A 13,100-nucleotide genomic window follows, 5' to 3' on the forward strand; every position below is an offset into this window, starting at 1 on the left:
CTAGGTGCTGTGAGCTTTTGGAGGATGCATATCCCAGAGTATAATGCAATTGTAACCCCCTTCTATCTTGTGGCACAAAAGAAATGTTATTTCCAGTGGGGCCCTGAACAGCAACAAGCTTTTGAACAAATTAAACAGGAGCCTGCCCATGCAGTAGCCTTCAGGCCAGTCAGGACAGGGCACGATGTAAAAAAGGTGCTCTATACTGTAGCCAGGGAGAATGGTCCTTCCTGGAGCCTCTGGCAGAAGGGACCTGGGGATACCCGAGGAAGACCACTGGGTTCTGCAGTTGGTAATGCAAAGGATCTGAGGGCAGCTATACCCCAACTGAGAAAGAGATTCTTGCAGCCTTCGAAGGGGTTCAAGCCACCTCAGAAGTGATTGGCACTTAAGCACTGCCAGCTGCTTCTGGAACCCCAACTAGCAGTGCTAGGCTGGATGTTCAAAGGGAAGGCTCCTTCTACACATCATGCCACTGATGCCATGTGGAGCAAGTGGATCACCCTGATCACACAGTGAGCCCGAATAGGAAATCCTGATTGCCCTGGGATTCTGGAAATCATAGCAAATTGGCCTGGACGTGAAAGTTTTGGACTATCTTCTGAAGGAGATAGGTGGATAGAGGAGCAGGTGACACATGCTGAAGAAGCTCCACCATATAACCAACTACCAGAGAACCTCTTCATCAGTAGTTCCTGCCGAAATCTAGGAACAAACCAGAAATGGAAAGCTGCTGTATGGAGCTTGGAAAGTTGCAGAAGCTACTGAGCAACAAGGCAGATCAAGTCAGCTTGCAGAACTTAAAGCTTTCCAGCTGGCTTTGAATATTGCTGAAAAAGAGAAGTGGCTGAGACTCTGTCTCTGCACTGACTTGTGGATGGTAGCTAATGCTCTGTGGGGATGGCTGGATTGGTGAAGGGTCAACTGGCAGTGCAGAGGGAGCACCATCTGGGCCGCTGAGATTTGGCAGGACATCGCTGCCAAATAGATAGAGAGGCTGACTGTGAAGGTCCAACACATAGATGCACACGTACCCAAGAATCAGGCTAATGAAGAGCATCATAACAGCAAGCAGGTGGATCAAGTAGCCAAGGTTAAAGTATCTCAGGTGGGTCTGGACTGGCAGCACAAAGGAGAATTATTTCTGGCTCGTTGGGCCCACAATGCCTCTCTTCGTCAGGGAAGAGTCGTGTCATACCGTCTGGCCCATTACTGACAGGTGGACTTAACCATGGACAGTCTCACAGGTCATCCATGAGTACAAGACGTGTGCTGCAATCAAGCAGACCAAGCAGGTGAAGCCTCTGTGGTATGGTGGATGGTGGTCAAAAGATAGATATGGGGAAATGTGGCAAATTGATTACATCACACTTCCTGAAACGCGCCAAGGCAAGAGCTATGTGCTGATCATGGTAGAAGCAACCACTGGGTAGCTGGAGACCTACCCTGTGCCTCATGCTGCTGTCCAGAACACCATCCTGGGCCTCGAAAAGCAAGTCCTGTGTAGACGCGGCACCCCTGAAAGAATTGAGTTGGACAACGGAACTCGTTTCACGAACAGCCTTACAAACACCTGGGCTAGAGAACGTGGTGTTAAGTGGGTATACCACATTCCCTGTCATGCACCAGTTGTCGGGGAAAGTTGAACAGTGCAATGGACTGCTAAAAACCACCCTGAAGGCACTGGGCGGGGGAAAAATTGGGAGCTTCAAAAATTGGGAGCTGCAGTTAGTGAAGGCCACCTGGTTGGTCCACACCCGAGGCTCCATGAATTGAGCTGGTCCTGCCCAGTCAGAACCCTTGCACACCATAGATGGAGAGAAAGCCCCTGGGTGCATATAAGAGGTATGTTAGGAAAGACTGGGTTAATCCCAGCTCAGGCAAAGTCAAAACCATCTGCTGGATTGTGTTTGCTCAACAACCTGGTTATGCTTGGTGGGTAATGCAGAAAGATGGAGAAACCCATTGTGCACCTCAAGGGCACCTAATTTTAAGTGAGAACTGTGAGTAATATGAGTAATGTTTAATTGTGTGGATGTGTATATATATCACCAAAGAATGATGATAATTTCGGTATGATGTAGACGGTGTAGAATAAGGTGTAGATAATGTCTTGGGTTACAATGTAAGGTGTAACCAAAGTATGTATTCTTCCACCACCTACATCACCTTCTGATGACCTGTTAATGGTGGCTCGTTTGTAACAGCTGCATACCCCACCTATGAGCTGGGTGTAGTGTTCTCTTTGTCTTCATGTGGTAACTACACTCAGCCTAAGGATGGTCATCTCTGCTAGTGGGCCATCAAGGACTCCCCAAAAGACTGTGTGACTCATAGAATTACATGGTTCCATTGTAAAACTCCCCGCCCTGGGGGAAGTACTGAACATTCTTGCCTGGATTTGAGGGTATATAATCTTAAGGTTTGGGGTCTTGGTGGAATCACCACTGGGCCCTAGAGGAGGACCACACATTTCCACAGGACCACTGCTTTGACAAGAGCACATCTATCCCTCCAATGACACTGCAAGCACCATTTAATCAGACTGCTACCACCACCCTGACCAGCAGGGTCCACCACCCTGTACTCTGACTTTGTTGGTTTATAAGCTAGTGTTTCTGTACTATTGCCTCTGTTGTAATTTTCCTATTGAATTGTAGCTCCGATTTGAAATCTCTCTCAAGGTATTTGTGTGGGGTTAATTCCTCCCACCAGTTTACCTTCAAACCAGCACAATTTACCACAAGAGCACAGGACAAAGCACAATGTTCTGAAGCAGCCAAAAAACAACTTGTGATTTCAATAGGTTCGATTCTGTGCTGAGTACCTACAAAAGTTTTGAATTTAGTAAAATATTGAATGCTTAAGGAACTTTATTAATTTTGGAGTCAGGAAGATCTTACAAATATTAAATATCTTTGCAGGAACACTTAGTCAGTCTGGATGAGCCAGCCTCGGAAGCTGGACAAGAAGCTCTGCTTAGACAAGAGCAAGCAAAAATCATTCGTTTTGAAAGGCAAGCGGAAGAATTCCTCAATGCAGTCTTTTACAGAAAAGGTTGGTTTTAATGGGGGGAGGAGGATGCGGGAAATAGTCTCTCTTGTGGTCTTTTTGCATGCAATGTGGATATCAAAGATCTGATGTTCAAGTTGTCACTGTATGTTGAGTATTCTTCAGTCCTCTTATATATTTGTCAAGGGTCAAAATTGATTCTCAAGTAATGTAGCAATACAACAGTGTGGGCTTGGGACAGAGGAGGAGAATATAACTATTTAACCCTAAATCAAATTTTTCCATGAGAACACTGGTGTTTTCTCTTTTGGAGAGATGACTCAGTTCTTACCCAACAGAACTGTTCCCCATAACCAATGTTTAGGTGAGTGGGCTGTTTGGAAGAAAGGTCAAGTGGCAGTGGTTATAGTAGGTGGGTAATGTGTTTTTTTAAAAAATATTTATTTTATTTAGATGGGATATGCACTAATGCAGTTTTTCTTAAAGGTCATCAGTCTTTTCAGTATGGGTAATGATTACCCACCCTATTCCCAACAATCTACAGTATAAATATTATTGGAATAGTGCTAAGGGGGATATATGGAGAATTCAAAACGTGATCAGCAAAATAATTGCTGTAGAATATGCTGAGAACGTGCTCAATGCTAGAAAATCATCCAAATATATTCTGGAGAGTTATTTCTTAAACTGTGCTCTTAAGGAAGGCACAGTACTAATTTCACTGTTTTCTACAAATCTGAGAAATGTGAATCCAGAGGTTGCTTCCAAATGCATCCTGAATGAAAGTACAATGTACTTATCAGTCTAACCCATGTGTGAGAAAACTGCCAAATCAGTAATTCCAACCTGTCTTCTGGGGGACAATGCAAGGCTTCAGTTTAACAGATTGGAAATTGCTGTAGCCAGTCCTCAGCCCTTCCTTCCAGTGACCAAAATATTTAAAGGTGTTTTAAGGTGATAACAGTATCTTAGCCTTTCTTTTATGACTCAAATGAATAAATACAAGCTATACATTATGATGCTTCTATACTTTGTGCAATACATGCAGGATGGTAGGAAGGATAGTTACTGCATTACTATTGATAATTCAGATAATGTCTTTATTCCAAGGCTTCCTTTTCAAGTTTTCTTTTTTCTTGTAAGGTTAATGTTTCCTTTTGCTTTTGAGTTTATCCCATTTATCTTCAAATCCAGAAGGAATTTAAGAAAACTAAAATCTAGAGAAAATACAGGTTTTTTCCATATTGCTTTTTTCTGGTGAGGAAAAGAAAAAAGCACTTCCATCACTTCCAAATTGTTTATTAAAGACTTAATTCCTTTAACACTAAACTTAAGTCTTTGAGTATGACGTGTGTGTGTGTGTGTGTGTGTGTGTGTGTGTGTGTGTGTGTGTGTGTGTGTGTGTGTGTGTTTTAGGAAAGTAAGCTTTTTAAAATTTGTTGGGGAACCAGCAGCAGATACTGCAGTGTGCTAATGAAGGGTTTAATACTCTGCCCATGGCCTGATACCCAGAATGGAGAAAATGAAACATGTCAGATGTATAAGAATCTTTGAGAATTTTTTTTTAATATTCTCTTGTTTTCCTTCCTTGGACAAAGCTGTGCTTGGTGCAAGAGTAATAGGCGAGGGGTAGAAGCCTGGCAGGAAGTCAGTTCTGAATCCTTAATGCGTCATTGTCAAGCTTGCCTGTATTTAGATTGCTTGAAATCTAACTCATGCTACTGCCATAAGATCCCCAGGCGCTGCCATACCAAAGAGGACACAAAGAATGGCGGAACTCCGATGTTCCTGTGTTGCTCAGAGATGCTGAACTCTCCTGGCTTCATGCCAGTAATTAGTTTTTCTTCTTCTTTCCATCCTCACTGCCAGTAACATTTGAGATGGGTATTTTGTAGCCCAGGTGGATCAGAGAAAATGCAGATGCTCTTTGAACATCGGCCACACATTCATGTACTGAACATGAATAGGGAATTAACAAGATCAGCAAACATTTTAACAGGTTTGCTGTCCATTAATCTTACATCCTTTCTCTGAAAATTGTGCCCATGGCACTCTGACCCAGTAATGCTTCCTTCAGATATTCATATTTTTCCAGTCAGAGCAGAGTGGTAGTACTTAGTTGTCTGTTAACTTTACTTTATGGCAGGACAGAACCTTCTTCTGGTTTAATGGAATCGTACCTTTATTTGTTTGATACTGTGCTTTTAAGATTTCAGTATAGAAATACAAAGAAGCTATTAAGACTTTAGAGCTCAGAGGTACTGTTTTAGACTATTTATAGCTGATAATTATTTGCTGAATTTTTTCTTACCTGAGAATTTCTGTGTTTTAGTGAAATTTAGTTTTATTTTCTTAAAAAAAACTGGACAGGTGGAGTCAAGAGAAATATCTGGTTGATTTCAAGTGATGCTGGAGGGGCACCAGCACATATTTCTCATTTACTTTTGAACAGCTTTAATCCTCAGTGTTCAGGCTTTATATTAAGCAAAAAGCCTTTAATGTGCTAGGTGCCTGCCCTTCTGTTTGAAAATGGAGTTTTGTGTCCTGAATTAGTGAGTTTATCTTGAACAGCACTAGAAAATAGTAATTCTGGGCTGATTCTTTGAAGCTGCAGATTGCAAAGATGCATGTCTTTAGGCATATGTAATATTTTATTTCTGAATGTGTAAATATGTTCAGCTCTAAGCATTTTTGAAATGAACATATGAACATGGTGCACAGTAAAGGCCTGATTCTTTGTTCAGTAAACACAAGTGCCATAGAGCTCTGCATTCCCGCCAGCCCCACTTATATATGCTGCAAGCACATGTCAAACAGTTGGTATCAGTGTGATCATGCCGTCAATTTGTGCTCCTCTGGGCCTCCCTACAGCCTTTCTATGTCCTTCAGCAGGTTGTAGTGAAGAGGTTAGAAAGTGGAAGAAATGTCACCACAGTAGAACAAAGCCTCCACACTTTTCCAGGCTGGTATCCTTGTGGACCATTTGGGAAGCAAGTGAGATTATAAATTTACTGAAATTTAAGTCTGGCTCATTTATTGGTGTCTTCTTAAAACTGCAGTATTTGATGCTTTGCAACAAGTAAAATCTACAGGATGTTTTAAAGAAAATGGTTACATATTTATATAAATATCCTGGAAATTTACAGCTATTATGCCCCTATAAGAATGTACATGGTGACTGTATAAAATCTTAGGTGTAGAACACCGTGCTTAATAGAAAGGAATTAGGGCTTGATAAGTATTTAAAGCTCAAAATGGTTTTTCATCAAGAAACACAGTGGCTGCTTACTGCTGCTCTTTGATTTGTGGGCAGCTCTGCTCAAACCTTCATGTCAGTCATCTTATACACATACAGTAAAGCTGGATTGTTGGATTGATGTTCTCTTGGCAAAAATGGTGCCAAAAGACAAATCTAACACTGAAATGTCCCACAGAAAATTTTGCTAATGCTTCTACTAGCTCAATCTCAATAGATTACCTTTCAACCTGGGCAATTTTTTTTAAGAGGTAGTAAACACTTCTCTATTGTTCCCTCTTGAGGGCTGCTTTTAAAGATTTATTTGGTCTTCTACTGCACCGTTTTTCCTGAATGTTTCTTCAGTAATAGAAAATCAAACCTTTTGAGTTCTTTCTGGAATAGTGATGTGGTTGTGGTGTGCTTTGGATTTTTTGGGGGGGGTATTGTGAGTGGTTGGTGGTTGTTGTTGTTGTTTTGGTTTTTTTTGTGTGTAGGTTTGTTTGGTTGTTTAAAAAACCCAAAACTGATTTGGCCAGAGAACACAATGTTTAAAGTGAAGTGGCAGGACTTCGCTTCTGTGATTTAGGAGTTACAGATTTACTTTCACATCACAAATTACTACTGGTCTAAAATAGTGGGTTTTGTCAATAAATTTTTGAGTTGCCTACATCCCCAGATACCTTTTTATTTATACACATTTATATTTCATATAAATAAATTGGAATGCCTGCTTGTTCTATTTCACATTTCTTACTAATAGATTTAACAACTCTTCTAGAAATAGAATTACTTGTCCTGTGACACATCTTGGTTTTTTGTGTATATGCGAGTTCTTTGGGTAATTCCTGATGCTGTGTTGATTAGAGTGGTAGAAATGTCAGAAGGAATAGATAGAATGAGATGGAAGACACTTGAACATTTGATCTTAATGTCAATCATTGTAAATGATCAGAACTATAGGGCTTAATTTCTCGGTAAACTTATAGGGGACTGCTGCAACTTTATTCTCCCTTTTCCCCTACTGTAGGTGCAGGTAAGTTATACGATTCTTCCACTGAATAACCTGTTCAATATTTTTGGAATGAGCTTCATTACTTGGTACTTTAGCTCTCCTTTTCATTTCCACACCTCTTAAAGGTCTGGTTGAGTATATCTATATTTAAAAACAAAATACGAGATTACGTATTTCTTTTAGGAAAGTGTTATTTTGGGAAGGCTGTACCAGAACTAGCAATGGCCCTTATTCAGGCCCTTATTCTAAGACTAAAGTACATTTTCTACAGAAACTATTTTATCTTTGGCTTTCTTTATTTTTTTTCCTGGATTTTCTTTTTTATAAATAGACAATGACTTAGTATAAAACCTGTTTTACTTAAAGTGCTTCCTTAAAAGAAATCTCTAATATTTGCAGACAGTCCTAGGGTCTCTGACCCCAATATTCCCCTAGTGGCCCGTGAGATCATGCAGCGAATGATCCGACAGTTTGCTGCTGAATATACCTCAAAAAATAGCTCTACTCAGGACTCCAGCCAGCCCAATAGCACAAAGAACCAAAGCCTGCTGAAAGCATCTCTGGTCGCCTCCTCTCCCACGGCTGCAACTGCTCAGAACCCTGTGCTCAGCAAACTGCTCATGGCTGACCAAGACTCGCCTCTGGACCTTACTGTCAGAAAGTCTCAGTCAGAACCTAGTGAACAAGGTAGGACTCTTACCAGTGTCTTGCATCCTGTGGGAATCCATTAATGGCATTCTTGTTGCAGAACCAGACAGTTAGAAGGTAGCACTTTTTCATAAAATGTGAAGTGGAAAAGCAGTAGATGTTTTTACCATGCAATAATGACTAGTTTAATGTGGCTGGGAGAGAAAAGACTTTTTGAAATAATGTAGGCCTGTAGACATGAGAGATTCTTCTGAAGAAGGGCAAAGGAGATGGGCATGCTCCAGACTCTGAGGATAAATGTGCTGTTCCTACTGGGAGCTGCAAGAAACAGTCTGCCAAAATAGACTGTACTCTTGCTAGTAAGACAAGTTCATGTGGTCATGAAAATCATAATGTTGTCTCTTCTCTGAAGATCAGTATACAGTCTGACTGAAGGGCTGATTTATTTTCTTTCTGATCATGGTTTGAGAAGAGTATCTTTTACAAGTCTGTGAGAAATTGCTTTGTGAAGGCTGTAAAAATGATACCCATGAACTGCACTAAACTTCCAGGTTTGTGCATTTGGAAGAAATGTCTCTTTTCTACATTAAAAATAGACTTGTTCTACAGAGCACAGATTGAATAACTGGTAACAGTGTTTCAGAGCTTATTTTAATTCAAAAACCTTGCTTTCCATAAAAAAAAAGCCTTTTTTTCAAAGAAGCAAATTCTGTGAGTGATATAGTATGTGAACTTCTCTGAAACTGTTTAATAGAGTATCATCAGTGTATTGTACTGATTAAAATTAGACCCTTTACCCTTCTTTAGAAAAATGTTAGTGCCTGAAGTCATTCTATCACAGTTGGCTGTCCATCTGCAAATGGAAAAGGTGCCTTAAAAAAACCCCAAAACAACAGCTTTGTCTAGCTAGGACAGAAGAGTAGGTATCCCTTTATTCTTTTAACTTGGGTTTATGAAGCCTTTTGTAAAAAGGTTAATTTTATAAATCCAACAATGTGCAGCTTGGACATCTGGACATGTATTGCTCTTACAGAATTTATTGAAAGCTGTCATTGCACTTCCATTGCAAACTGCAATGAGAGGTTGAATAGAGTCTCTCATGAAATGTGGACCTGTACAGTTAGCTGATAGTCATTTGTTTCTTACTGTCTTTATTATAAATGCCTTTTATGAGTGTGTTTTGCATGTACATTTATAAATGTTAAACTGTTCTCATTGTTAAACATTTTGCTGAAAGAAAGAGGGAGACAATCAGTTTTGCTTTGGTTCTTTTTAATTAGAGGATGGTATGGTGAAAAAGAAAGCATGTACATGAACTGTTCTTTAGCTACCATGTGATGGGCGAAGCTGTAAGATAATGTATAATGTTCATAACACTTGTTATGAAAGTAGAACATGTGCGTATTGACTTATACAGTAATCTGTTTGCTGATGTAAATTTTTTTTCCAATTTACATTTAACGTAATTGGAAAAAGATTTTGCCAAACTTGTTAATGAGAGCTTTCAGAGGGTGTTGTGAAAGATTGCTAGTGGTGCTTTTGTGCTATATTTTGTTCTAGTGGGTTGAGGGGAACCCAGTGAAGCCTTTCCCTGGGTTGTGAGGTTGGTCCTGTTTCCCCTCAGGGGTTTCTAGGTCGTACTGACCCTTCTGATGGAGGAAGTATGGATGCAAGTGCCTCTGGCAGCTGTCTGTGCTGTCCAGCCTCTTGAAAAAGAGGAAAGACTTGATTCAGTCTGTGTCTCTTGTGCCTGCATAAGTGCTGTTCAAAAAGAAAATTTAATTTTCTGCTTGCTTAAGTTTGGGTTATGGTGTGTTCCTAAATGCAGTGGGTGGAACAGCTTTCCGTAAGTTAATTCTAGTTCACTGTTTATCATGTTTTTGCTCCATATGTCAAATGAGAACTTTAAGCAATCTGAAAGCCATCTTATATTGTTCTTGTGTTGAGTGGTATTTACTTGATTAGATGGAATGAGCGAGGAGCTCTGAAATGTCTCGAGTTTACCTTGCCAACAGGTTTCATTTATCTATGCTTCATAAATTCCTTGTTTTGAAGTTTCCAGGAACTTCAGATGGCTGGGCTGCTTCAATGACAATGTTGCCCTTATTAAAATAACCAGAATTTCAAGCTGTTTCAGTGCAGTAAGAGTAAGACTTTTCTGGTGAAACACACTCCCTTTTCTGGTGCCTATAAATGCAGAATTTACATAAGAGTTTACAGGGGAGCATGGGGGGAGTGCGAGGAAGTGCCATTAGTGAGAGTGGAAGAAGCTGTCTAGCAGGAAAACCAATTTGGCATGTGGAAGAGAGGGAATAAAATGACACCATGGAGGGGAAAGGCAGCAGCTTTTCTAGTAGGGACCCACTGGAGACATGGAAAAAAAAAGGTGAAGCTTGCTGCCATGTGAGAAGCAATTTCTCATCTATATGTGTGTTCATTTGAAAGTGAATTTCCAATATGAAATTTTCAGTGAATTTTCCTACAAGAGTTTTGGATTAAAAAAAATCCAAATGTTGGTTCACAGCCTCCCTTTAAGGGGAGTAGTATCTCAGGAATTTGAAGATTGTCTCCTTCTTGGACCACTGAGAGGTGATAGGCTCAGTTGTATCCAGAGCTGTGATTTGTAGGTAATTTTTAATGCTATGTGTCTTGTAACAGATGAACTTTTACTTTTGTTAATTTTTGTTGTGATTTATGAAGACTATATTGAAGTCACATGTAAACCATCTTGCAAAGAAATGCAAGCCTTATTTTAAAAATACAATAAACAAAAAAATGATGTGTGCTAAATACAACTTTAGCGCAAAAGACTTGCTTTGTCATTTCAGCAAAAGACAAGATCAGCATGGCTGATCCTTCTTCTTCAAACATTGAAGTCGTTCTTTTGTCTTTGCAGACGGTGTGCTTGATTTATCCACTAAGAAGAGTCCTTGTGCTGGCAGCACCTCTCTGAGTCACTCTCCAGGGTGCTCCAGTACTTCAGGAAATGGGTAAGAGAAAGCAACTTACTATGACCTTTTAAAACGTTTTTTTAACTAAAAATGTGTGCTTAGCTCCTGTTAATTTTAACTTACTTTCGGTGTTAACCCTTTGGAGTAATGTGTTTTCAATTTGTACCTTTGGCAAATGCCTTCACCCCACCTGCCAAATAAGAGTGGTTGCCAACTGAGATAGGTTCAATTTGCAGTTAAGGACTGTAGTATCTGTTATTTTGGCCAATTTGGTACTTAGCCAGAGATCTTTCCATTACCTGTTTCTTGGATTTAGTGATAGGTGATTTCCATGGAGATGCAAGTTCAGTAAATGCATGAAGAGTCTTAGAGGCTTAGCAGTATATTTAGACTTCATTTCACTTAGGGCAAAACTAGCTACCAGGAACGTTTTAGGGGTAGCAATGATTCAGGTGATAAACCATACTGAATTAGATTTAAATCACTGCATGATTTTTGTTAATATTTCCTAGTGTTAGAAAAAGACCTGGGTCAGGGAGTCTGGAAGTTCAGAAAACTTTAAACGTGACTTTGGATTTACAATTGTACTCTAGTACTGAATTAGTTTTTGAAAAAATAATCACAAAGTACGTGGTGGACTACTCTTGCCTAGTAGTGTGTGAAATACTGTTAAATTTTAAAAATCTTTAGGTTTTGTATTTCTAATGGTCACCATTTGCATACATTTAGAAACCCTTTACTCTTAGGGTTGTACTGGAGAGGCTGACTGGGACTAAGAGGGGTTTTGGGTGTTGATTATCTTGAAGCTACTGTGAACAAATAAATTTTTTATTGAAGTACAGAATTAGCATGTGGTTTAAAGTGCTATTTAATTGCTGGATTTAGCTTTATGATAGCCTTTGAAAAACTTGGAAATCTCAACTAACAACCCACTTCCACCACCAATCCCATGTACTACTTACAGCTGATTCAATTTTTGCGTTTCTTTTTGGAAAAATAGCACTGTCTGAGATTTCTCCCTTCAAGCTTACTTTTCCATTTAATATTTCTGTTAATAAAATACTTCAATTCTTTTTGAAAAGTTAGTCTTAATACTTCTTACAATTCTTTAGTATAAACCTTCCCCAGCAGCATTTCTCTTTTAATTCTGAACAGGTTATTTCCTGCTTTATTTTCTTAAAAAAGCAGCAGAAGCCACTGAAGCTCTGTACTGTTTGTTCCCTTGTTTGTGAATCAAGTGAGGGCCAAAGTCCAACACACAGGGATGACAGGGCCAGCATCTGGCACTGTCCTGCTTGGTCCTGTGGGTCCAGAAGGGATGTGGCATACTGGCACCTGTGGTTACTTGTACAGGTGTGTGGTATGTGAGGCTGGCGGCAGTCTGTTTAGCATCACTGAATCAGGTGTGACCCTCTGTTAGCTGACAGTACAACCTTAATTTAGGTGTAGAATCCCTGGTGCACACTGTGATGCTGATACATGCTGTAGAAGGGCAGAGAGAATGCACATTGTCTGAGAGGGTTCTCTGGAACTGCAAACATTGATCCATTTATTTGAATTTTTTTTCTGAATCCTTGTTGGCTCTTGTTGTGCGCATCTGTGACTTGCATCCTGGAGAGAAGTGAACAGCATCTGTATCAAACATTGTGTATGTTACGTGCCAGGCGCTTTCAGTGGATGTCTTTTCTCTAAAGACTTTTTTTAATCCCAGTGTGATCTTAAAAATAATAATGTAGCTTTTCAGTACTATGTATCCTATCCTTAAATAATGCTGATTTAGCCACTTACACCTCTATAGTGTCCCACAGCATTAAAATAGATTCTCTTTGTTAATCTGTACATTGAACATAGAGAAATTTGGAGGTGGATTTTGAAACTAGTGTGACTTAATAACTGCAGGGGGCTAAGCAATCAAAGCATTAAAATAGATGTGATTCTCTGCAGCAGTAGTACTTTATTTCATAGAAAGAACACTTGTGATGAAAGGGAAATGGTAAAAATACATATTGCCTTTTTTTTTTTTTTTTTTTGTTAACCCTTGATCTGGATGACAGTTGGAACTTACATCTTTCTTTTCCTAGCCATGCTTTTTATCAAATGAGATTTGGGGCTGTGTGTATATGCAATTAGTTGTTAAGAGAACAGTTGGTAAGTCTAGTGTAATGCAGCGTTTTTCTTTGTGATCCGCAGTATACCAGCTTTCATATTTGGTGCTTAATGAAAGTCAGGCAAATACCTT

General features: G+C 39.7%; 1 protein-coding gene across 4 annotated transcripts in view; it reads left to right on the forward strand.

The window, feature by feature from the left end:
- Nucleotides 1–13,100, forward strand: part of LCOR (ligand dependent nuclear receptor corepressor) — a 90,939-nt gene that overhangs the window by 42,167 nt on the left and 35,672 nt on the right. For 3 of the 4 annotated variants that reach the window (XM_085065039.1, XM_085065034.1, XM_085065035.1), the window contains exons 4-6: nucleotides 2,925–3,057; nucleotides 7,662–7,949; nucleotides 10,807–10,900. In XM_085065039.1, the coding sequence (XP_084921165.1) occupies nucleotides 2,925–3,057; nucleotides 7,662–7,949; nucleotides 10,807–10,900 (515 nt within the window). Of the gene's footprint in view, nucleotides 1–2,924; nucleotides 3,058–7,661; nucleotides 7,950–10,806; nucleotides 10,901–13,100 lie in introns of those variants that run through there. The other variant, XM_085065037.1, reaches the window with a different exon arrangement.

This window comes from Lichenostomus cassidix, chromosome 6 (genome assembly GCF_008360975.1).
Source record: "Lichenostomus cassidix isolate B80296 chromosome 6, HeHo_3.0, whole genome shotgun sequence".
In the NCBI taxonomy this organism is placed as follows: Eukaryota; Metazoa; Chordata; class Aves; order Passeriformes; family Meliphagidae; genus Lichenostomus; species Lichenostomus cassidix.